The following is a 22,945-nucleotide window of genomic DNA, read 5'->3' on the forward strand; positions in this document are numbered from 1 at the left end:
AAAGATGAAATTTAGCAAAGTAGAAAAGAAACAGGAGGAAAGAGACTAGTTATAATTGACATGGCATTATACAAGAGTTAGGGAACTGCACTGTGTGAAAAGCAAACATGAAATAATCAACTGCAGCTCACTTCATTCTTATTAACAAAAAACCCTGTGTACCTTAGTTGGAAGGTAAAATCCTTGTTCCTCAGGTGAAGTCTCTTCTCCGGAGCCTGCTGGGGAGAGCAAGAGTAAGGAGGAAAAAATGATCAGAAAGATGCCTGAGGCTCTGCGTGGAACCAGGTGTGTGTCTGATCTGTGGTACCTGAGTGGAACGAGGTGTGTGTCTGGCTTGGGTACCTGAGCAAAACCAGGTGTGTGTCTGATCTGTTGTACCTGAGTGGAACCAGGTGTGTGTCTGGTCCGAGTAGCTGAGTGCCCAGAGGGAGGGCGGTGCCCGCGGGCCGAGGCTCCGACAGCACGGGGGTGCTCCATGGCGGAGAAGCACCGGGGGCAGGTTCGGGGCGGAGGGACGGGGGTCCCGGGCGGCCCCGGGCGGTCCCGGGGGCTGCCCTACTCCCGCCCCCCTCACGGCGCCGCCGCCATTTCCCTGCAGCGGCGCCCCCTCCCCGCCAGGGGGCAGCGCCGCGCCCCGCCCGCCGGCTCTGACAAGATGGCGGCGGCCGCCGCAGCCCCACAGCCGCATCCCGGCCCCGGCCCGGGCCCGCCGGCGGCCGAGGCGGAGCGCGGGGGTCCGCGCGGCGGCGGGGCGGACGGGGAGGCCGAGGCGGAGGAGTTCGGGTGCCCGGCGCACTGCTCTGACCTGGCCTGGCGGCAGAACGAGCAGCGCCGCCAGGGCCTGTACTGCGACATCACGCTGGCGTTCGGCGGCGCGGGCACGGCCCGAGAGTACCGGGCACACCGGTCCGTCCTGGCCGCCGCCACCGAGTACTTCACGCCGCTGCTCTCGGGGGGCTTCGCGGAGTCGCGCTCGGGCCGCGTGGAGCTGCAGAAGTGGAGCTCGGAGGGCGGCCCCGACCCCGAGACGGTGGAGGCCGTTGTCGGTTTCATGTACACGGGCACCATCCGCGTGAGCCCCGGCAACGTCCACGAGGTGCTGGAGATGGCAGACAGGTGAGGGGGCCGGGGGCTGGGGCGGGGGATCGACAGGGGAGGGGGGCTGGGGGTGCCGAGTCACAGCATCAGTGGGTCACAGACCGGTTTGGGTTGGAAGGGACCTTAAAGCCTATGCAGTCCCACTCCCAGGGCCACCTTCCACTAGACCAGGTTGCTCCAAGCCCCGTCCAGCCTGGCCTTGAACACTTAACACACAGGGGTGTTCCTGTTCGTTTGTCCTGCAGGTTTCTGCTGACACGCTTAAAGGACTTCTGTGGAGAGTTTCTGAAGAAGAAACTGAACCTCTCCAATTGCGTGGCAGTTCACAGCTTGGCCCACATGTATTCCCTGAACCAGCTGGCCCTCAAAGCACAGGATATGATCAGGAGAAACTTCCACAAAGTCATCCAAGATGAGGAGTTCTACACTTTGCCGTTTCACCTCGTCCGGGACTGGTTCTCGGACTCAGAAATCACAGTGGACTCTGAAGAGATCCTCTTTGAGACTGTTTTAAAGTGGGTTCAGAAAAATCCTGAGGAAAGAGAGAGGTACTTTGAAGATCTCTTTAAGCTGCTGAGGTTGTCTCAGATGAAACCCACGTACCTGACTCGCCACGTCAAATCTGAGCGGCTGGTGTCGAGCAATGAGGCCTGTGTGAAGTTGGTGTCCGAGGCCGTGGAGAGCCATGCCCTGCGCTCTGAGAACCTGCAGTCTGGGAACCTGCAGCACTCCGCCTGTCCCGCCGCGCTGCTGCCGCGCTTCGGGCAGAACATGGACGTCATCATCGTCATCGGCGGCGTGTCTGAGGGCGGCGACTACCTGAGCGAGTGCGTGGGCTACTTCATCGACGAGGACAGGTGGGTCAACCTGCCACACATCCACAACCACCTGGACGGGCACGCCGTGGCCGTGACTGAGTCCTACGTGTATGTGGCTGGCTCCATGGAGCCGGGGTTTGCCAAGACTGTGGAAAGGTACAATCCAAACAGAAACATTTGGGAGCAGGTCTCGAATCTAATCACCAGAAAGCATTCCTTTGGCCTGACTGAAGTGAAGGGCAACTTGTACAGTATTGGTGGACACGGCAACTTCAGTCCAGGCTTTAAAGATGTGGCCATTTATAATCCTGAGCAGGACAAGTGGCAGAACCTGGAGTCGGCACCCAAGATCCTGCGGGATGTCAAAGCTGTCTCTGTGGAGGACCGGTTTGTGTACGTGGCTGCCCGCACCCCGGTCGACAGTGACAGCGAGGACGGGCTGAGGGCCGTTATTACCAGATATGACACTGAAACCAGGCAGTGGCAGGATGTGGAGTCCCTGCCCCTCATCGACAACTACTGCTCCTTCCAGATGTCCGTTGCCAACACCAACTTCTACCACACGGCCTCGTGCTGCCCTAAGAGTTACCCCATCGACAACGAGGAGGCCAAGGGAAAGATCTCTGGCAGGGCCTCGGATGAAATCCTGGAATCCTTGCCCCCCGAGGTCCTGAGCATTGAAGGAGCAGCCATTTGTTACTACAAGGATGACGTGTTTATCATCGGGGGGTGGAAGAACAGCGATGACATTGACAAGCAGTACAGGAAGGAGGCCTATCGCTACTGCGCCGAGCGCAAGCGCTGGATGCTCCTGCCCCCGATGCCACAGCCCCGCTGCAGAGCCACCGCCTGCCACGTGAGGATCCCCTTCAGGTGCCTGCAGGGAACACAGAGGTACCCCATGCCACAAAACCTGATGTGGCAAAAGGATAGAATAAGGCAAATGCAGGAAAGGCAGATGCAGGAGATCCACCGACACTCCTTAACCTTACGGAGAATGCCACGCTCCCAGATTGAGTGCTAGTGTCTGGAATACCACTCCTGATGGGCCTAGGAAATAAACCCTTTTGTTAGGCTTGATATGTCTTTATAAGACATGAGTGTGCGGATTGGATTTGATGCATAAAACCAGCATCTTTTGTGTACTGAAAAGTCAGAAGCTCAGAAGTTGAGGATGGGTGGGAATTGAGATGCTCTGTGAATCCAGCAGTATTCCTTAATGGTGCCTAGGGAGAAGCTGTAGCCTGTATCGGGCTGTGAAATGTCTCCGGGTGCATTAAGCCTGTTACTTCTCGGATCTTTGGTTCCAAGGGTTTCTGTAGAGTTAGTCTCTAACAGTTCTCCTTTGAAAATCAAAGATCTCTCTCTTAATAATTTAGTGGTTACATTTGTGTGTGCTTGAAAGCACCTTTTTATTTGCACTTATCTCTTGACATTCCTTTGATTCTCTCCTCAGTGACTAAACTTCACAGGATTGGTGTTGGTGTACTTGGCTTTCCCAAGCTGGAGGCAAGTACAATAGTTCTGTATGAAACAAAAGCACAATCTTCCTTTATGAAATTGCTTCAGGATGTTTCTATGTGTATTAAATATTTTGTATCTGTGAGTTGTAGAGAGGCTGCAGAGTTTGTTTATAAATGGATGATTGGTAGGACAGAAGACGCCGGAAGAGAGAACTAGAGGCAGTGGATTTTATTTCAGGTGTATCTGCAGGTTTGAGTCTGTGTTTGACAGCTTTGTTAGAAACTCGAGTCTAACAGCAGCCTGAGACAAGGAGTGACAACCAGTGTTGAACCACCCACCCACACTGGCTGTTCATTTCTGTCAGAGTGGAGCAGTGAGAATGGGATTATTCCATGGGAATAGGGTGAAACCTGAGCTACGCGTAGATCCTTTCTCAAATGTTGCACATGTTTTAATTCTAGTGAAAAGTGATGGAAGAGCCCCTGCTGTTCCCAGCGTGTCTCTGACAATCAGAACCCTTTGCCTTCCATGTGCTGTCCTGAGGAATTCCCAGCAGCCATACTGCAGCTCCATAATGAGCCCACACGTGTGCTCCTCTGGCAGGGAGAGATGAGTTTTCAAAGTCTTCAAATATCTGAATTTCACCACTTGCTGTGGGGGTGAGATTTAAGCTCATTTAAACACCTTTTGGCATTCTGAGGTGATTTTACATCCATCTGCCCTGGTTGACTGTGGGTTTCTTCCCACTGTACTCCCAGGGAATAGAATGTGGAGTATTCCCTTAGAGCTGTCCCACTGAGCACTCCTTCTGCCCAATCCGAGTTGCTCCAGGACCCTGTGGTTTACCAGCGGTTTCAGTGCATCCTTCCTACCTCCTTTTCTCTCCATCCTTCCCTTCTTTTGAATGTTCCAGGTTTTCCCAGCAGTGTAACTCAGGATCTTAGGGAAGGGAATGGGAGGAGTAATCTCGGTGTTCTGAAATCTGTGTAAAAAAACCTTGTTGGAGAATGTGTTACTGTTCTTGGTTCCTTGATATTTGCTGGTGGTTTTGATGTGGGCATCTTCACTGCAAAGAACTTGTAACCAGTTTGGGGTTTGTTTTGTTTTTAGTTGGTTTGCTTTCTGAGCTGCTCCTCCTCCTTTTCCAGTTCATCAGGCAGCCCAGATCGTATCTGAAACTTGGGGTAAGTCCTTGCACCACTGTGTGTAAAGGTTTCTCTGATGTGTATGTTCCTTAACGCACTACTTTGCAGTTCACGGGCCACTTTGGTATCCATAACTTGCCTGTTCATGAGAGAGTCTCCAGCCTTGGTTTGAAAAACCCACCAAACTTGAAAAACTCTGAACGGTTTGTCCCAGTTGACCCCTCTGTGGTAACCATGTTGTATTTTCTTTGCCTGTTGGGTTGTTGGGGCAGGTGAAGTTTATGCTGCTGGCCTCATGCAAGTGGAAATAGGTGAGTTTGAGATGATGTTTGCAAGTGACTGTTCCCAAACAGCTCCTGTAGGCCTGTAAACCAGGAGTTGATCCATGGAGTTTGGCCCACAGATTCCTTCAGGTCTGGCTGGAGTAGGTTCAGAATTGCTGCCCCTGCAGGAGGTCTGTGATACAGTGTGCAAATGCCTCTCAGCTCTAGTGCTCAGTCCATCAATGTAACAGCAATTCGTTGGAGCTGGTTTTAAGATACTTTCCCATACTTTGCACCAAAGCAACTGAGAGGAGTTCATATCCTTCACCCCGCCGCCCTGGCTGGAGGGATTTAACAAGCAGTTGGAGGGTAGTAGTAGGTCACACCACCACGGCTCTATCCAAGCCCTCTTGTAGTCTGTCATGGAATACAGACAATTTGTAGGGAGAAACACAGAGATGATATTTCAGTTGGAATAGCAACTAAATATTTAATGCATGGCAGCGTGCAACAAAGAGGCAAGAACAGACCTTGCAGTCTTGCTTTTTCTAAGCAAAATTGATATTGCACTTTCCCAGGAGGACTTTGGGCTGACAGACAAGCTGTGTTATTTACTAAAAGCACTCCCCTCAGAGCCAGTGTCAGCCCAGCCCATCCCTGGACAGGTAACCTGTGTGTCCCAGCAGCATGCCGTGTGTGCTCCATGTGCATGGCACTGGGGGTCCCTGGCAGCAGCATGGGCTGCTCTAACCTTTGCTCTGCCAATTCTGGGGTAGTTTTAAGCTTTTTGGCCTTGACTTTCAGTGGATTAATGGCATTGATGTGGTTTGTGACTGACGGGTTGAACAATCCACTGCATCACACAAGGTGTTGGGAGAATTGCATTCACAGCTCGGGCTCTAATTTAGTCCATGAACCTGTGAATCCATAACAGTTCCTTGCAGCCCTTGAGTGTCATAGCTTGCTGGGTGTTTTTCAGATGATCCCATAAACAAAAGCCCGGGGGTTGTTTCTGTGTGTTTGTAGTAGCTGGTCAGCTGTCAGCAGGGTCCCAGTGTGTGTGAACAGGGAGGCTGACTGCTGGCCTCGCTGTACTGGTGGTCACCGCAGTGACTCCCAGGGGCCATATGTGTACAGAATGTTTTATAACTACCTGGATACTCCATTGGTAGCCTGGGGGTGTCTGTGTTTTGAGTGCCTCTCTTGCACATAGTAGAGACCACTGCAGAGCTGAAGCAAACAGCCCAGTGTTGCACGTGCTGTGAACGGCTGTGCCGAGCATTCCACTCCACTATTGCAATGGCGTTTTTCCCCATTACAGTAAATGTCAAAATCCAGACTCTTGGCTCAGCTTATGTGTTGTGGAATAGCCTGGTGGCTGCTGACAAACCAAGTCCTCAGGAATTACAACTGTTTAGGTTGTTCTTAACACAGCCTTGTAAGAGGGTGTTGTAACATCCAACGGGTTTTGAAAAGCAAGTGTAAAAAGGTGGTTTGTGGCTTGGATTCATTTTCAGCTCTGTCCACCCTAGGTTGGGGTACAAACCATCTCTCCTGTTTGACAGTCCTGGGTGGAGTCTAATAAAACAGGTGCTCCTGAGGATCTAACTCTGTTACTAAAATGAATGTATACTGTGGAACTAACAAGCTCTTTGAAGACCATTGATAGTCAGATCTTCCTCCTGGGTCCATGTCACTGTTGGTCACGGCAGCTCTGCTCTCCTGGGACATGAACGGAGGGGCAAGAGATTTCTGAGGAGCAGCACTCCTGTCCTTACCTGTGAGGTAAAGTAGTGTGTGTGATAGGCCCTTTGAAACAAATCCTGCTGTCATGTTCTTGACCTTAAATACACTGTACTAAAGTTTATTGTAAGAGGTGAATTAATGAAAATAAACCTTTTATTTCTCTAGCATCCCATTGTACTTTTGATTTTTTAACTTGCTGTACAGGCTGTGGCTGATAACACGTTCTGTGGTGCCACAGAGTGAAAGCTTCAAATCCTAATGATTCTTTTGGCCTGTAGCTATTGTTTCTGTTTTAGAACAAAAGAACATGCTCCCCTTCCTGCTCTAGAGACTTTATTAGCTAAAGAGAACTATTTTCACAGGCATCCAATGGTGGGATGCTCAGAAGATTTTCTTAGCTCAGCAGGACTATTTACAGGAGCATCCAGTGATGGCTGATCACAAGGCTTAGCTAAGGGGGAACTATTTACAACGGCGAGCTCCGAGTTGAAGTGCTGAACAAGATGTCCATGGAGGTGTTGTGCCGGTAGTAGTGTTGCCTGGCGATGTAGTCCATGACGTTGGAGAGCCCTGGCACCACGCAGCAGCTGACGGCGCTGCGGGTGATGCCCATGCTGTGGGCGTCGTACCACTCGTTGGTGTCTTCCTCGTAGCACTCGGCAGCCACGGTGGTGCTGAACCCGTTAAAGCCCCCGACCACGAACAACAGGCCGTCCATCACCTCGATGCCAAAGTTGCTGCGTGGGTTTAGCATGGGGGGCACGGCGTGCCAGGCGTTGGTGACGGGGTTATACGCTTCCACGGTCTGGAGCCGGCTGTTTCCATCGAACCCTCCGACCTGCAAATGCCAAAGGGACAGAGCTGAAAGGGGCCTTCCCTCAGTCAGATCCTGTCACGCACCAGTGAGATGGGAGCTGCTCCTGCCTCCCTGGCGGTGGTCTGAGCATGGTGGAGAGCACAGGATTTCAGAACACGGCGCTTGCTTATCACAGTCTGCTCCCTCGGGAGCTTCCCAAGGCACCGTGTGCAGCTGTCAGATTTGACAGTTCTCCAGGGGTTGGATGCAGTCCATGGAGAAGAGAAACAATGAATGAACAGGCCCAAGCCCTGCTGTGTGCTGCTGATGCTGTTGGTAGTGGCAGAAGATAAGTTGTTTGCTGCAGCTGCTTAAACATTGCCCACATCTTTTTCTTACCAAAAAGCGTGTGATGGGTGATAACATTCTTGGTAAGTCCATCAACTGTTCTGGTTCTGACTTCCCTAAACCTCACATAAACACACGGCCAACCTAGTGTTGTGGGAACTGCAGCCATGCAAAGGCCTGCAGTGCGGGGTGGTGGTGGCCCTTACCGCATACACCTGGTTCCCGTACGCCATCACTCCAACCCCGCTCCTTCTGCTGCTCATCGGGGCGATCAGGGACCACTGGTTTGTGGCAGGGTCAAATACTTCAGCTGAGCTGAGGCACTGATCACCATCAAACCCTCCACAGATGTACACCTGGGGACAGGAGAGAGAGGAAAGTGCAAGGGGAGCAGTTAGACCATTGGTGAGACAGTCTGTTGGAGAGAAAATGATTGGTGTGGCTGGATTTTTGGGGTGTCTTGTTTTGTTTTAGGAGGGGAATGAGAATGTCATCCTGGGTTTGAAGTAGCAGCACTACAGGGAGTTGAAGCCAGCAGGATTTAGACCCTTAATTTCCCAAGCTGCATGAAGCAGACAGGCCTGGTATTGCACCTTTGGCCAGGAAAAGGGCTGGCGGGCACCAGGTGGGCTGTTGGGGGGCAGCAGCTCCAGAAGAGTTTTCACACTCCTGGTCACATCTCTGCCACACCAGGTAGGTGCCGTTTTATATCTGTATGTCCAGGATTTAATGAATTGTTACAAATTCAGTGAAGATTTATATGAACTTCCTTCATGTTGCAGCTCTCCATCCTCTCCCCATCCATTTACCATTCCATTCAGAGTGGTCGCATTGGCGTCACTCCTCTGCTCGTGCATGGGGGTGATCAGGGTCCATTGGTTGGTGTCCGGGTCATAGCGCTCTGCTGTGTTGAGCCGTATATAGCCGTCAAACCCTCCCATGGCATAGATGAAGTTGTCCACAACGGTGACACTGACGTAGCAGCGCCGTGAGTGCATGGGTGCCACCTGCTGCCACGTCTTCTGGAGGGGGTCGAACCGCTTGACGATGTTGAAGTAATCCGTCCCGTCAAATCCCCCGATGACATAGACGTGGCCTTTCAAGTACGCCGAGCCGTGGTAGGCAACAGGGCTCTCTTGCTCCCACGGGATGTTCAACCATTTATCGGTGCGGCCGTCATAAGTCTCGATGGCACTGGTGGCACCGCCCCCGCTCCAGCCCCCGATGGCAAAGAGGATGGCGTAGGGCAGGCGCGGCCGGGTGAGTGGGTTGGCGTTGGCTGAGGAGCTCTGGCCGTACGAGTTCAGATCATAGATCTCTGACAGGGCACTGATGACGAGATCCTTGCACTCGGCATTGTCTTTCACGTACTCGTTAGCTTTGACGTTGTTCATAAAGTAGTCGGATTGTAGGAGTGCCAGTCGAACCTGGAACATGCAAGGAGGAGGTTAGAATACTAATGCTGATGGTTTCCCCCTCGGCAGCCTTTGGGGACAGCTTCAAAGCTGTGCTGCACCCACCTTGCCCAGCAAGCAGGCGATGTACTGCCTCCTGTTCTGCGGGTCGTGAGCGATCCACCTCAGCACAGCCTCGAACACGGCTTCTTCTCGCCTCACGTTGAGCTCGTCCTTCTCGATGATGTGTGCCAGCTCCTCAGCAGAGAGGTCTAGGAACTCCTCGGACACCTGGGACACCTCCTCGAAGTGGTGCAGGATGTACACACAGGCGGCTGCGCGCAGGTCGGGGCAGTGGTAATAGTCAGTGAGTCTGCAGATGCCAATGCAGTTCTCAAAACACAGCCTGGAACGGAGGAACTCGCAGCACAGGTTGACGATGCCCATGACATTGAACTGGTCTGCTGCAGCCAGCAAGCTCTCAACGTTGTCCTCTGTGATCGGTACTGAACCAGTGTAGGCATAATTGATGATAAGACCCATCATTTCAGCTGATACACCGGGGATTTGATAGACCATCTTGTCTGCACTGCCCCAGTTGGTAAACAGAGTCCTGAAAACATGGCATTGCTGCATTAAATCCTGTCCTTGGGTCCCCTGTGTTTCCCGAACTCCCAGGGCAACAGTTTAGGCACTGGCAGGAGCCCTGCTGGGAGGCCCCGTCGTTTATTAATTAATGTTTTACTTGCTGGTTGTTTGAAAAAGGAGATGTCCCCCCTCTGGCTGGGGACAGGGAGCACCAGGGCGAACAGCCCCCATGGAATTCCCCACAGGAATCATAAAATCACAAAATGGCCTGGGTTGGAGGGGACCTTAAGGATTATCCCATTCCAACTCCTGCCATGGGCAGGGACACCTTCCACTAGACCAGGTTGCTCCAAGCCCTGTCCAACCTGGCCTTGGACACTTCCAGGGATGGGGCAGCCACAGCTTCTCTGGGCAACCTGTGCCAGGGCCTCACCTGGCTCCACAGGGAGGAATTTTTTCCAAATATCTAATAGAAACCTCTGTCAGTGTGACGCCATTCCCCCTTGTCCTGTCACTCCAGGCCCTTGTAAATAAATCCTTGTGTTTCCACTACTGACCTGAAGTAGATACTGCAACAAGAGAGGATGAGCTTGTGAGCCTTGAATTCCACCCCATCCACGCTTATGATCACATCACAGAATCTCCCTTCCAGGCGGAGCTCGTTGGAGATGCTGCCTTCGCTCATCTTCCTCTCCCTGTTGGAGGATGACTGTCTGGTGGGTGCTGAGCTATCCCTCACGCTGGAGTCAGAGGCAGAGTGGACCTCGCTGACGTGCGTGGAGCACTCTGGCGTTGCCTGCAAACATCCAGCGCTGAACCCACTCACTGGCTCTGGATTGTGCCTCGTTATGACATCACAACCACAGGGGTGACCCAGGCCCAACATTCCCTGGTTGCCTGCAGCCTTCACTTCCCCTCAGCCCAGGTTATGCTGAACCCTGGGCCTGCACCATGTTGATGGTTGCTTGGAGCAAAATCGTCTGTGTGATCCCCCAGCATAATAATAATTAATAAATAATAATAAATAATCCTCAATATTATTTTGCCAGAGTCTAAAAGTCCCCAAAGGTGGGCGCTGACTGCTGCTGAAGTGCCTTGTGCCACCTCACCCAGGAGGAAGCTGAGGCACAGCGCAGCTCCTGTCAGTGCTGAAGTCACACACACTGCCCCTGATTTGTCATTCAAGGTGTGCCAGGGGAGTTTTAGGTTGGATATTGGGAAACTTTTTTCCCCCAAAGGGTTGTCCAGCCCTGGCACAGCTGCCCAGGGCAGCAGCGGTGGCATCCTCATCCCTGTACAGGTTTAAAAGCCGTGTGGCTCTTGGGGACGTGGGTTCGTGGTGGCCTTGGCAGTGCTGGGGGACGGTTCTCTGCGGGCATTTCCCGCACAGGGTTCCGCGACTCCGCGTCCCCGGCGCTGCGGGGCGGTTCAGTGCCGGGCGCCCTTGCGGGCCCGAACGGCGGCTTCTTTATTGGAATCTTTCCTTTCTGTTTCGCCCTCCCGGCTCGTTGCGGCAGAAACGAAACCGCCGGTCCCTCCCCGCGCTGCTGCCCCGAGCACGCCCCGAGTCCCCCCCGGCCCCGCGGCCGCGTTCCGGTCCCGCCCCCCGGCCCCGCCCCGCGGCTGCGCGGCCCGGCGGGAGCGGAGCGGGAGCGGAGCGGGAGCGATGGTGAGCGGGGACGGCGGGCCGGGAGCCCGGGCTGGGGCAGCGGCGGCCCCGGGGCTGGGCGGGGGAGCGCGGCCAGGAGGGCGCTGGAGGGTCCTCGGTCCCACCAGGGCGGCACCGAGCGGGGTCTCTGCTCCGCCCGCAGGTGCCCGAGCTGGAGAAAGCCACGGTCCGGATCCGGCAGCCCGAGCGCGTGCGGGGCATCATCCGGACCCTCCGGGAGCAGGGGGTGGCCAAGCTGCAGGTACCGGCCCCGGCGGGGCGGGAGGTGCATCGCTCACGCTCCCTCCTTGTCTCAGCTGGCCCTTCCTCACCCCCCCGGCTGCGGCGCGGTGTGCAGGCGGAGGGGGAGAAGCCCCAGAGGAGACGGAGGACGGGGCTGGTGGCTCTCCCCGTTCTTTTGGTTCTTTTGGCTCCCCGTTATGAAGCCCTAACCGTGCCCCAGTCCCCAAACCTCTCCTCCGCCCAAACAGGATGGAGCCATTCGGTGCTGATAATAGCTCCGGGGTGGGAGGGTGAGGACACCGTCTGCCGCTGTCGCTGCCACTGTGCGCCCTGGCAGCACCTTAGCTTGCTCTGGCTGTGGCAGAGTGCGCTGGGGCACACACAGATGTTGTTTTCTCCCCTCTTCCAGGTCATTTCTGACTTTGACATGACACTGAGCAGGTTTGGGTGCAACGGCAGGCGCTGCCCCACATCTCACAGTGAGTGGAAGCTGCTGTTTTTACTGTCGCTAATTCTGTTTGGTTTCTGCGTTTGTGTTTTTCATCACTGTGGTTCCTGTCATCCTCTGTCCCCTCCTCTGCCAAACCTGACTGCTCCTCATGCAGCTCTGGGCCTCACTGCCTGGTCCTGGCCACCCACCACCCACCATCTCCATCCCACTCTCCCGGCAGAGCCAGGCCCTGTGCTCGGCGCCTGTTGGGACTCCACAGCTGTGCCACCGCAGCTTCTTTTGGGAGGAGCTGGCACTGAGATGCAGGAGAGCTGCTGTTAGAAAGGCTTTTAATGTCTCTGTGCCATTGTCATTGTATTGTCCTTGCAGATATCCTCGATACCAGCCGTGTTGTCAGTGAGGACGGCAGGAAGAAGGTGGGTGCTGTGTGTAGGACACCCTGTCACTCGTCACCATAAGGTCGCACTGGCTGGCGTGGCAACTCTCCTGGCTGTGCTGGCTGCCAGGCTGGAGGGGGAAGTGTCCAGGCTGCATTTCAGCCAGCAGTGACAGAGAAGTGAAAAAAGGAAATTGAATTTGCATGCACAGCTGTGGGTGTTTCAGCTCGATAAGAGGAGGAAGGGGAGGGGTGTTTGTACCTACAGTGTCTGGAGCAAGGTGCGGGTCAGCCAGGCTGCCAAGAGCTCCAGGTGTGCTCAGAGGGAAGCTGCTCAGTGACACAGTTGGGTTGTGTTTAGGAAGTGTGATGCTTTGGAAGACTTCAGAAATGCTGGTTTTGTTGTTTATAGTCTGTTTAGACCTGAGGTTCACTCTGTTCTTTTTCCCTCTGTACGACGCTCCAGCTGAAGGACCTGCTGCACTATTACTATCCCATTGAAATTGATCCCAACCGGACCCTGGAAGAGAAATGTCCCCTCATGGTGGAGTGGTGAGTGCTGTGCGTGATGATCTTAACCTTACCCTGACAACCTCTTGTCCCTGAGGACTGCAGGACACAAGGCTTGAGCTGTCCCTGGGCTTTGTGGTGATCCTGGGGGATTTAGTTGTTATGCTGACCACCGAGGGCCTCTGCCCCAGAGCTCACTGCTGCCTTTCCCCAGGTGGACCAGGGCCCACGAGCTGCTGGTGCAGCAGAAGATCCGCAAAGATGACATAGCCCAGATTGTTGGAGAGTCAGAAGTGATGCTGAGGTATGGACATGGGGCTGTGGTGCTGAGTTATGGACATGGGGCTGTGGTGCTGAGTTATGGACATGGGGCTGTGGTGCTGAAGTACAGGCACAGGAGCAGCCGAGGGGCCAGCACTGGGCACAGCTCTCCATGTGCAGGGTGGCATGCGGGGGCTCCTTGCTTCCAGCAGAGATTTGTTCTCTGCATTGGAGCTGCTGGGCCTTATCCAGGCCCTTGACTCAGCAGCAGATTTCACCCACAGCACAAAAACTTTGCTCTAAAACTTGCTGCTACAGCTGCCCTGGCAGCGATGGCCCTAAGGCTGGCTCAGGGAGCTGGGCTTTGACTGAGCTCCCAGGCTCAGGGAGGAGATGGTACCGTATGTCTGGGTTTTCATGAGCCCAAGTTCCCCTTCTGCATGGAATTGTGTCCTGGCAGACTGAGGCTGTCACAGGTTGGCCTGATCATCCTCCCAACCAGTCTGACCTGTTGCACATTTCCCACGTGGTTCCTGGCAGTGCCCTGTGCCCCCGCTGAGCAGGGGGTGTGATCAGCAGGTGCCAGGCAAAGGGCTGGAGTGCTCCATGTTCCCGTGAGCACCCGCCCAACCACTACGCCCAGAGCTCTCCGGGGTTCTGCACAGGGAAGGCCACAGGAATGCTGGTGCCACAGAGAGCTCGTGCTGTTTGCAGAGCTCACCTGTGTGTTTCTGTTTGGGAAGTGCTGGACAGAAACGGGAGCTGGGCTGGGCACGCTGCCAGCCCAGAACACCGGGCACCGTGCTGGGAGCTGGTAACACAACCCCATGCAATGGACACTCCTGCTCTAGGGATGGCTTCAAGGAATTCTTTGATCAGCTGCACAAGAACAATGTCCCCTTGTTCATCTTCTCTGCTGGTGTCGGTGACGTCCTCGAGGAGATTATCCGCCAGGCCAGCGTCTTCTACTCCAACGTCAACGTGGTGTCCAACTACATGGACTTTGATGATGAGGTGAGTTTCTGCACCACACTGGTGTGGTGAGGGGAAAGGTGTGGGCTGGGACCAAGGGCTGGGACACGATTAACAGCGCCACCACCAGGTTAAGAGCTGTCTGTCTGTCTGTCCTGTGTGCTCAGGGAGTCCTCACGCACTTCAAGGCACCTCTCATCCACACCTACAACAAGAACAACACCGTGCTGCAGGGCACAGATTACTTCCAGCAGCTGAGCATGAGGACAAACATCATCCTGCTCGGGGACTCCATGGGTGACCTGACGATGGCAGATGGCATTCCCAGCGTGGAGAATATCCTCAAAATTGGCTTTCTCAATGACAAGGTGGGTGTGAGGGAGCAGTGTTGTGTTTCCCTGCCAGCCTTCCCCAGCTGCCAAGCTTTGGGGCAGCAGGGAGGGGCAGTGATGTGGAGGGGTGTACTGAGCTCCTGCTGTGTCTGGGGCATTGTCAGGGTGGTTATTGATCCCCTTTCCAGTAGCGAGGGCTGTGGGTGCAGTATCTCCACCCTCAGCTGTTGGTGTTCAGAGTCTTCCCCCCCTCCCCACCCTGTCCTGACGGCCGTGCTGTAGGTGGAAGAGCGGAGGGGGAAGTACCTGGAAGCCTATGACATCGTGCTGGAGAGCGACGAGACGCTGGACGTGGTCAATGGGATTCTCCGGTACATCCTTACTGAGACATGAGCTGGGAAGAGGCATCCCAGCTCCGACCCAGCAGCAGGCACTGGGCAGGGAACATCCTCCCCGGGACAGAGCTGGAGGGGATCTGCTGGTACTGGCTGGGCTCCGTCCTGACCTCACTAATGCCCTCGGCCCTGGAGTGGGAGAGAAGAGATGGAGGAACCTTCTCCATTCCCTTTACCCCAACTGCCTGGCTCTGCTGCTTCCCTCTTGGACTGGCTTCATCCAACTTGGACTTCATCCCACTTGGAATTCATGCCCTCTACCTCCCAAGGCCACAACAAACCATTCCATGTTTCAGAAAGAGACATTCTGCACCTGCTTCAGCAGCTGAGTGTGGAATGGAGATGGTTTGCTGTGGGACAGACCCGGTTTAGATGAAGTTTTAGAGTCACTGTGTTCCTCACTAAGAAAACAAATCTCTCTCATCCTGTTTTCCTGTTTCTGAGCCCTGGTGCCACCACTGGGCTGGTGTGGCCCTACCAGGCATTGCATTGCCCAGCCCTACATCCCCCAAGGAAACCTGCAGGTCCCTGGCCTTGGGTCCCACCCCCTCCCTCTTGCACCAATACAATTCTTACTGTGAACAAAAAGCTTTTCCAGCCGTCCCTGAAGGCCCCAGAACTCGGCTGCTGCTGCTGCCTAAACCCAGAAGTAAGTTTGTCTGCCAGGGTTGGGGCTGGGGTTTGGGTGGGGTGGGAGAGGAGAGGCCAGTGGCAGCATTTTGGGTTTTAAGGAATGTTTTAGCTGTCTGTGTTTCTGTCCTAAACTTCTGGGCTGATCCTAGGCTGATCCCAGGGTCTCGGAGCAGCAATAGGAAAAACCCTTGTTGTTTCTGTCTCCCCTCTGGTTATGTGGGACTTCAGGAAGTGCCGACTCTGTTCTCCATGTTGGAATAAAGACATTATTGGTTAAAGCTGGGCCACAGGTGGTTTGTACCTGGTGCCGAGGGGCTGGAGCTGCTCTGCTCCCAGGGCTGGTGCTGGCAGCTGCCTCTGCTCTCCAGCTCCGGGTCCCTCCATCCTCCATCAGAGCCCCCCAGCCCTCACTGGGCACTGGAGCTGAAGCTCCAGCAGCTTCACTGGAGGATCCCAGGAAAGGATTTTGGTTTCTCCTACTGGACCCAGCAGGTGCTGGAGCCTGGAATCCCCCTGGGCACTGCCAAGGCTGGTCCCTGTACCACTGCCCCAACATGCAGGAATGTTTCATGGCAAAATAACCTGACACAGGCAAACTCCTTGGGAACCAGGAGGAATTATTTATTTGGTGCAAGGTAGATTCACCATTTGAGGGGGTGGCTCTGCCCTCTGCACTGGTGGGTTCCTGCATTTCTTCTATTCCTGTCTGCAGGACAGAATGTGCAGAGGTTTTGGGAGCCCTGCTGGTCCCAGCTGGAGAACCTGAGCACCCCGAGGTCATGACCTGCATTTAGGCATTGAAACAAAATTGGGCTGATTTGTCTCAGTCACTGAGAGCTAGGGGGTGGAGAGGATGTGGAGGGGGATGATGATGCTCCCTGAGGGCCTGGAGGAAGAGGGGATCTGTTCCCCTTCTCCCAGCTCGTGAGGGGTTTGCCAGGTCTCATCCCTGCAGTTTTGGGGGCCAGACTTTTGGATTGGCAGGTGCCTGTGGGGTATTGGGGTTTATGCTGGGAACCTGAGCCCCTTGCAGCTTCTTGTCCCAGGAGGAGGCAGTGAGGACAGAGCAGGGACTGGGACAAAAGTCTTCTCTAATTCTCTCTACAGAATTTTAAGTGTGTGTATAAAAAAACCCCACCCCCAACCCTAAACCACAAAATGCTGGGGTGGAGGTGAGGGGAAGCCTCCCCCACATCCCTCCTGCCCCCCAAGGCAGCACTTGTGGGCAAGGGGGCTTGAGCAGGACCTGCAGTCACTGGTGGAGGACAAAGGGGTTTGGGGAGGGGACACCTTCTTGCCTGGATTTATTAGCTGGGGGTTGAGTTTTCCTGCCCAGGAGGAACACATCAAAATACCCTCAGTTAAATAGAAAGGGGGGAAAATCAAAATCTGCCCCCCTGCAGGGCTGGGGAGGGGCAGGGGCAGATTCCCTGGGCAGCTGGGATGGGAGACCAGCCATGGCACGGCCAGGACGAGTCCTGTCTCCAGGAACAGCAGGGTCTGCTCCTCAGAGCTCCTCGTGAATCTTCTCCTGGTCCTCGTCTGACTTCAGCTTCAGCTCCTCTGGTGTGATCTTCCCGTCCTGGTTGCGGTCCTGGTTCTGGAACATGTCAGCGATGACTTTTTCTGGGTCAGAGCTGGGCATGAGGCGGCCTTTCCCCTCTGCCACCTGGGTCTTGATGAAGGTGGAGAACTGGAGAGGGGAGAGGGGAGAGATGCTGCTTGGCTCTGCATAGCCAGCACCGGGCAGGGCAGGGAGACCACAGCCCGTGCCAAGGACAGCAGGGACCAGAGCACCAGCCTGGGGTTCCTCGGTGCCCTGGGCCCACTCACCTCGTCAGCAGGGATCTCCCCGTCCTTGTTGAGGTCCATCTGCTCGTAGAGGTTGGCCGGCGGCTCCCCGTGCCAGATGAAGAGGTAACCCTCGGGAACCCCCTCCTCCATGGAGATCAGCTCCACCTCGAAGCGCAGCACGGCACTGCCGGGCACCCCCCGGGCTGGAAGCACAGCCAAGGCTCCAGCACCACAGGGAGCACGGCAAAGCCCCGGCCCTGACCCCTCCAGCCCCAGCCCGGGGCCCTGAGGGGGCTCAGCAAGGCTGAACCCCTCAGTTTGTGTCACCCACATCAGTCACCACTCCCCTACCTCCGCTCTCCCCGTGGCCCAGGTGGGGGGGGATGATGAGCACCCGCCTCTCCCCCACACACATGTCCAGGAGGCCACTGTTCAGCCCCTCGATCACCTTGTTGGCCCCCAGGGTTACCTCCTGGGGCTTCTCGTAGTCATGGCTGCGGGAGGCACAGAGAAGACAGTGCAGGTGAGAAAGCCCCTTGGATCCAGTAGGGAACCCTGAAATCCCAACCCCTCCATCCCACCATGCCCTAAAATCCCACATCCTCCATCCTGGCATGCCATAAAGTTCCCCACTCTCCATGTCACTCCCACGTCCACCCCACTGTGCCCCCAAACCTTGCACCCTCCTCCCTGTTGCCCCGTGGCTGATGCCCCTTGCAGAGCAGATGCTCCCGGTGCTGCCCGGTGCCCGCCCGCCCCAGCTCAGCACCGGCCAGGATTGAGCCCCGGGAAGGACAGGTGAGCTCGGGGCACGCACGAGGAGAAGAGCCGGGTGCCGTCCAGCAGGGAGCAGTTGTAGTGGTAGCGCACGAAGTCCCGGTCGCGGGTGGTGACGTTGCAGCCCTCGGGCCGGAACACGGTCTCGATCTCCACGGGGTCTGCGGGGTTGTGGAAATCGATGACGTGGACATCAAAGATGAGCACGGCTGAGCCGGGAATTTTGTCCCCTGGAAGAGGAGGATGAGGAGAGCTGCTGAGAGAGCTGCTGGAGTGCTGTAAGGCTGGTAAAACCTTTCCCTGCTTCTTCCCATGACCTGTGATGTGCCTGTCCCTCGGAGCCCGGGCTCTGCACATTTACCTGCGCCGTTCTCCCCGTAGGCCAGGTGTGGGGGGACGACCACCCGCCGCTGCTCTCCCACGCAGACCCCCTGCAGGCCCTGATCCATGCCGGGGATGATGTAGCCCTTCCCGATGTAGGTGTTGTAGGTTTGATTGCGGGAGTAGCTGCAGCAAGAGAGGCCCCTGGTGCCATCAATCCCCCCCCAACCCCTGCACCCCAACCTGCATCCCTTCCCCCAGCCTCTCCTGCTCCTGCAGGAGCAAACCTTCTTCCTAGGGATGCAGCAAACAGGTGTTATCGTTTTTAGCCTATTTCATGCCCGTTACCACCCTCTCCTCCCCACCAGTTCTCCAGGCTTTCCCTGCAGCTGTGGGGCAGGAGGGGACATTAGGGGCTCTCCCCACACCTGGAGTCAAAGAGTGTTCCATCCATGAGTGTCCCGTTGTAGTGGTACCGCACAAAGTCCCCGGTCACAGCCCGGCGCTTGCAGGGCTGCGGCACCTCCAGGTGCTCCAGGAAGACACCGTCCTTGGGGTTGTGGAAGTCCACTAGCAGCACGCTGAACACCAGTGATGCCTGTGGTGGGATCACAGTCCCTGGGGAGGGGACATGGCTCAGCCTAGATGAGGATCCTGCTGCACCACAGGGCCTCTGGGCAGAGCTGGGAGGGAAAGGGCCGGTAGGAAGGGGTGGGATCTAGCTCACCATAGCCCTTCTCCCCATAGGCAAGGAACGGGGGGATGATGATGCTCCTCTTCTCCCCGGCGCACATGCCCAGCAGCCCCTGGTCCATTCCCTTGATCAGCCACCCAGTGCCCACATAGGTGTCGTAGGTGCTGCCCTTGCTATAGCTGGTGGGGAAAAATGAGGGTGGGGATGGCTCCAGGGCCACACCAGCACCACCAGCCAGAGCTGTGCCGTGCCAGAGGCTGGTCTGGGGGCTGTGGAGCTGCACCAGCAGAACAGGGAGTGCCCCATTCCCCAAGGCCAGGGGCATCGCAGCGCCCCATACCTGGAGTCGAAGGGGGTCCCATCCAGCAGGGTGCCATTGTAGTGGTACCGCACGAAGTCCGAGTTCTCTACTGTGCGGTTGCAGCGCTCGGGTTTGGACACGGTGGTGACCTGCAGCTTGTCGTTCTTGTTCCAGATGTCCAGCATGACCACGTCGAAGTACAGGGTGGCATCTGGGGGGATCAGCCCCGCTAAAGAGGTGGCAGTGAGGACAGAACACCTTAGGTGAGACCAGCACCAAGCCCAGGCTCTGTCCCCTGAAACCCTCCTGAGCCCACCATGGCTCAGGGCTGCTGGAGACCCGTGCCAGCCCCTGGGAAAGCAGCAGAGCCCAGGCTGGGGGCAGGACCCCTCATTCCCAGGGAAGCCCTGCTTCAGCACCGCTTGCCCTGGCCTTGGAGCTGCCAGGTGGGCTCTGGAGCCCTGTCCCTGCTGACACCAGCCCCAGGGGAGTTGCCCCTTCCATCCCCCCGTGCCGTGGCCCCTTACCCACGCCGATGCTGCCGTAGCCCAGGTGGGGCGGCACGATGAGGTGACGCCGCTCGTTCACGCACATGCCCTGCAGCCCCCGGTCCATGCCGGTGATCAGCCGCCCGACGCCCACCACGCCGGCCACTGTGGCCCCTCGGTCATAGCTGGGGCGAAGGGACAGGCCCATCAGAGGTGCAAAAAAGGATGAAGCTCCCAAAGCTGCTGGGAGGGGGCAGAGTGGGGGGACAGGGCTGCCCCCTCCCCGAGGTGCAGGTAGCCCACCACAGCCCGTGAGTCCCTGTGCTGCAGGCAGAACCCACAGCTCAAAACCACAGATCCTGATGGGCTCGATCCTGCACTACTGGGGGGCAGCTGCCCCCTGCAGCACTGGTCAGGGCTCCAGCCTGACCCTGCACCCCCAGAACCCATCAGCTGCCTCCTCAGGTCTCACCCACAGAGCTGGGCTGGAGGCCAGCAGCTCCCAGGCTTCCTGCTGCTTCCAATTCACTTTGCATATGGCACATTGGAGCTTTATGCAGCAAAGGAGGAAAGACAACGTCCCGGCCTCATTTTTAAACTGCAGATTTGTTTTTATTTTATATCTCGAAAAACTCCAAGAAGTAAGTGGAGACATCTCAGGTAAATCAAAATCCTTAATCCCCTTGTTTCTGTGTCCCCAGTTCTCCCCCTGCTCACGGTGCTGCAAACCAGGGGCTGCCCCAGGCTCAGGTCCCAGCCAGTGTGGGCAGAGCAGGAGCAATCCAGGGCCGAGGGACAGAGAGGAGCGAAGCCTCTGGGGTAATGAAGGGTTCCACCACTGCCACGTCTCAAAGTGCTTTAAGTGTTTTCCTGCCTGTGCAGCACAAGCAGATACATGTTCCTGAGTGCAGAATGTCCCACTTAGGGCCAAATCCTGCCTGTGCCCGGGACAGGCTCCCACACAGCACTGTGGAGCTGAGGGCATGCAAGGCTCCCCGAGGGGCTGGGGGGAGCTGGGGGAGCCAGCAGGGCAGCCAGGGTAGGGGCTGGGGGAAGGGGCTGCAGCCTGGGTTGAGGCTTTGCTTGAGGCCGGGCCGGGCCCCCCAGGCTGACACGTGTACAGGGCTCCCCGGGTCCATGTGCTCACCCCAGCACCCAAAAAAAGCCCTTCTTGGGATCAAAGCTGGGGGATCTGGGCACTGTACGGAGCCGGCAGCTGCCTGCCCTGGCCTGGCTGCCCCTGTCCCGGGGCTGGGGGATGCCTGCCCGCCCCGGGATGCGGGCTGGGGGCTGGGGGAGACATGCAGGGTCCCGCCGCAGCTGCCCCCCGCATGCAGCCGGCACAGAGCCGCGGGCGATACCTGGAGTCAAACTTTTTGCCATCTTTAAAGGTCCCATTGTAGTGGTAGCGAATGAAATCCCCCATCTGCGCCTCCCGCAGGCAGATTTTGGGGATATAGTATCTGTCTATCACCACGTCTTCCAGGGGGCCGGGGTTGCCCAGCGCCGGGGCCCCCAGGATGCCCAGGAGGAGGAGGAGGAGGAGGAAGAGGCAGCGGCTGCCCGGGGCCATGGCCATGGCGCTGGGGCTGCGGCGGCGGAAGGGCCCGGCGGGGGGAAGGCGGAGAAGGGGGGTCCGGGACGCCCCTTCCCTGCCCGGGACGCCCCTTCCCTTCGCTTTCCCTCCCTTCCCTTCCCCTGCGCCCGCCCAGCCCGGCCCTTTTGGAATTTCTGTAGACGTGTCCGGGCCCCGTCGCGCTCCCCCCGCGCTCCCCCCTCAGTGCCGGGAACAGACACCGCGGGAGAGAAAGATCCACGGCGGGAGGGGTTATTTTTATGCCCTCTTTTGTTTTTCCTCTTTTTTTTTTCCTTTTTTTTTTTTTTGGCCCCCCTCCCCAGTATTTTTACCCATTCTCCCTCCTCCCCGTCTTTTTTTTCTCTCTTTTTTAACTTTCTCTCTTTCCTTTTTTTTTTTTTGCCTGGGCAGTTCCTCCTCCGAAGGAAAAGCTGATGGAGCCTTTGGGGAGCGGCTGCGCGGCTGCAGGGCCCGGCCCCAGGTCCGAGCGCTGCCGCGCCTCCTTCTCTTTCTCCTCCTCTTCTTCCTCTTCCTTCTCCTGCCACCGCCAGCTCATCACACCCAGCCCAGGATGCTGCTGCTCAGTCCCAGCAGCTTGGGAGAGTAAATGGAAGGAATTAAATATTTTAATAATGTGTCTGCTGCCGGCGGACTGAATGGCAATAATTAGAAATGTGAAAATCTTCTAACAGTCCTTCCCAGGCAAGCGCAGCCTCCAACACACACAGAGGTGTTGCCCACACATCCCTGTTCCCCCAAAAGCATTGGCAAGAGCCCTCAGCAAATGCCAGGTGGGAGATGCAACAGGCTGTGAGCCCAAACCCAGCTCCTCTGAGGCTCAGCACTGCCGATGAAAGCAAAAGCTCCAGCAAAGCACCATTGTCTTCCTCACCCTGGACCTGGGGTGCTCTGAAGCCCCCCAACACACCACACCGGGGCTGAGTAACCTCAGCACTGCTCGGAGCAGCTCAGGAGGACTCAGGGCTCTGCCCATGGCCTGACAGGGGGCCGGGCCTGGCTCTGACAGTGAGTGCTGGCAGGGATGGTGGCACCCCAGCCACGTGCGGTGCTGGGCACTGCCAACAGCCTCTGCTCCACGGGAGAAACCTCAGCAGCGTCCTGGCTCCTGCCCTGCGCTGTGACATCCCTCAGCACCACTGTCCAGCTGGCGAGAAGGCACTGGGCTTGGGCCGGGGCCAGTGTGGCCATGCCGAGGCCTGGCGTGGGACAGCCCTGGGGCCAGGATCTGGCACAGAGCGGGGTGTGTGGCCTCAGGCTTGGCATCGGCCACAGCGTGGCCACCTCCGGGCACCGCGGGCCTGGAGGGTCCCGCGCAGCGTGTTACCGAGCTCATCTCGCTCCGTGGTGCGCAGCGCTGGTCACTCCCCTTCCCGAGCGCTGCGCGCATCCCCTGCGCGCATCCCCTGCGCGCCCCTCCCCTGCGCGCCCCGCGCAGCCCCTGCGCGCAACCCCCGGCGCCGGCGGAGCCGCACTAAGACCCTGCGCGCCGGCC

At 56.7% G+C, this 22,945-nt stretch overlaps 4 protein-coding genes across 4 annotated transcripts; 2 read left to right on the forward strand and 2 right to left on the reverse strand.

Annotated features, from left to right (window-relative positions):
• The first annotated feature begins 475 nt into the window (after nucleotides 1-475).
• KLHL11 (kelch like family member 11) lies at nucleotides 476-6,701 on the forward strand. Its single transcript, XM_032711043.1, has 2 exons — nucleotides 476-1,116; nucleotides 1,344-6,701. Exons 1-2 carry the CDS (start codon nucleotides 476-478, stop codon nucleotides 2,938-2,940), a joined length of 2,238 nt encoding a protein of 745 aa, XP_032566934.1. The 3' UTR covers nucleotides 2,941-6,701.
• A 206-nt stretch (nucleotides 6,702-6,907) lies between these two features.
• Nucleotides 6,908-10,485, reverse strand: KLHL10 (kelch like family member 10). The gene is made up of 5 exons (XM_032711211.1): nucleotides 10,218-10,485; nucleotides 9,199-9,685; nucleotides 8,488-9,105; nucleotides 7,885-8,034; nucleotides 6,908-7,372 (listed from the first exon to the last, which is right to left on the reverse strand). The coding sequence occupies exons 1-5, from the start codon at nucleotides 10,343-10,345 to the stop codon at nucleotides 7,001-7,003; spliced, it is 1,755 nt and encodes a 584-aa protein (XP_032567102.1). The 5' UTR covers nucleotides 10,346-10,485; the 3' UTR covers nucleotides 6,908-7,000.
• An 827-nt stretch (nucleotides 10,486-11,312) lies between these two features.
• On the forward strand, nucleotides 11,313-15,754 carry NT5C3B (5'-nucleotidase, cytosolic IIIB). Its single transcript, XM_032711207.1, has 9 exons — nucleotides 11,313-11,329; nucleotides 11,472-11,570; nucleotides 11,961-12,030; nucleotides 12,372-12,418; nucleotides 12,845-12,930; nucleotides 13,103-13,192; nucleotides 14,001-14,163; nucleotides 14,289-14,489; nucleotides 14,736-15,754. Exons 1-9 carry the CDS (start codon nucleotides 11,327-11,329, stop codon nucleotides 14,844-14,846), a joined length of 870 nt encoding a protein of 289 aa, XP_032567098.1. The 5' UTR covers nucleotides 11,313-11,326; the 3' UTR covers nucleotides 14,847-15,754.
• Nucleotides 15,755-16,080: 326 nt separating this feature from the next.
• On the reverse strand, nucleotides 16,081-21,451 carry FKBP10 (FKBP prolyl isomerase 10). The gene is made up of 10 exons (XM_032711205.1): nucleotides 21,218-21,451; nucleotides 19,896-20,041; nucleotides 19,408-19,597; nucleotides 19,101-19,246; nucleotides 18,802-18,991; nucleotides 18,414-18,559; nucleotides 18,093-18,282; nucleotides 17,627-17,769; nucleotides 17,315-17,478; nucleotides 16,081-17,174 (listed from the first exon to the last, which is right to left on the reverse strand). The coding sequence occupies exons 1-10, from the start codon at nucleotides 21,433-21,435 to the stop codon at nucleotides 16,989-16,991; spliced, it is 1,719 nt and encodes a 572-aa protein (XP_032567096.1). The 5' UTR covers nucleotides 21,436-21,451; the 3' UTR covers nucleotides 16,081-16,988.
• Between the last annotated feature and the right edge of the window lie 1,494 nt (nucleotides 21,452-22,945).

This window comes from Chiroxiphia lanceolata, chromosome 26 (assembly GCF_009829145.1).
Source record: "Chiroxiphia lanceolata isolate bChiLan1 chromosome 26, bChiLan1.pri, whole genome shotgun sequence".
Lineage (NCBI taxonomy): Eukaryota > Metazoa > Chordata > Aves > Passeriformes > Pipridae > Chiroxiphia > Chiroxiphia lanceolata.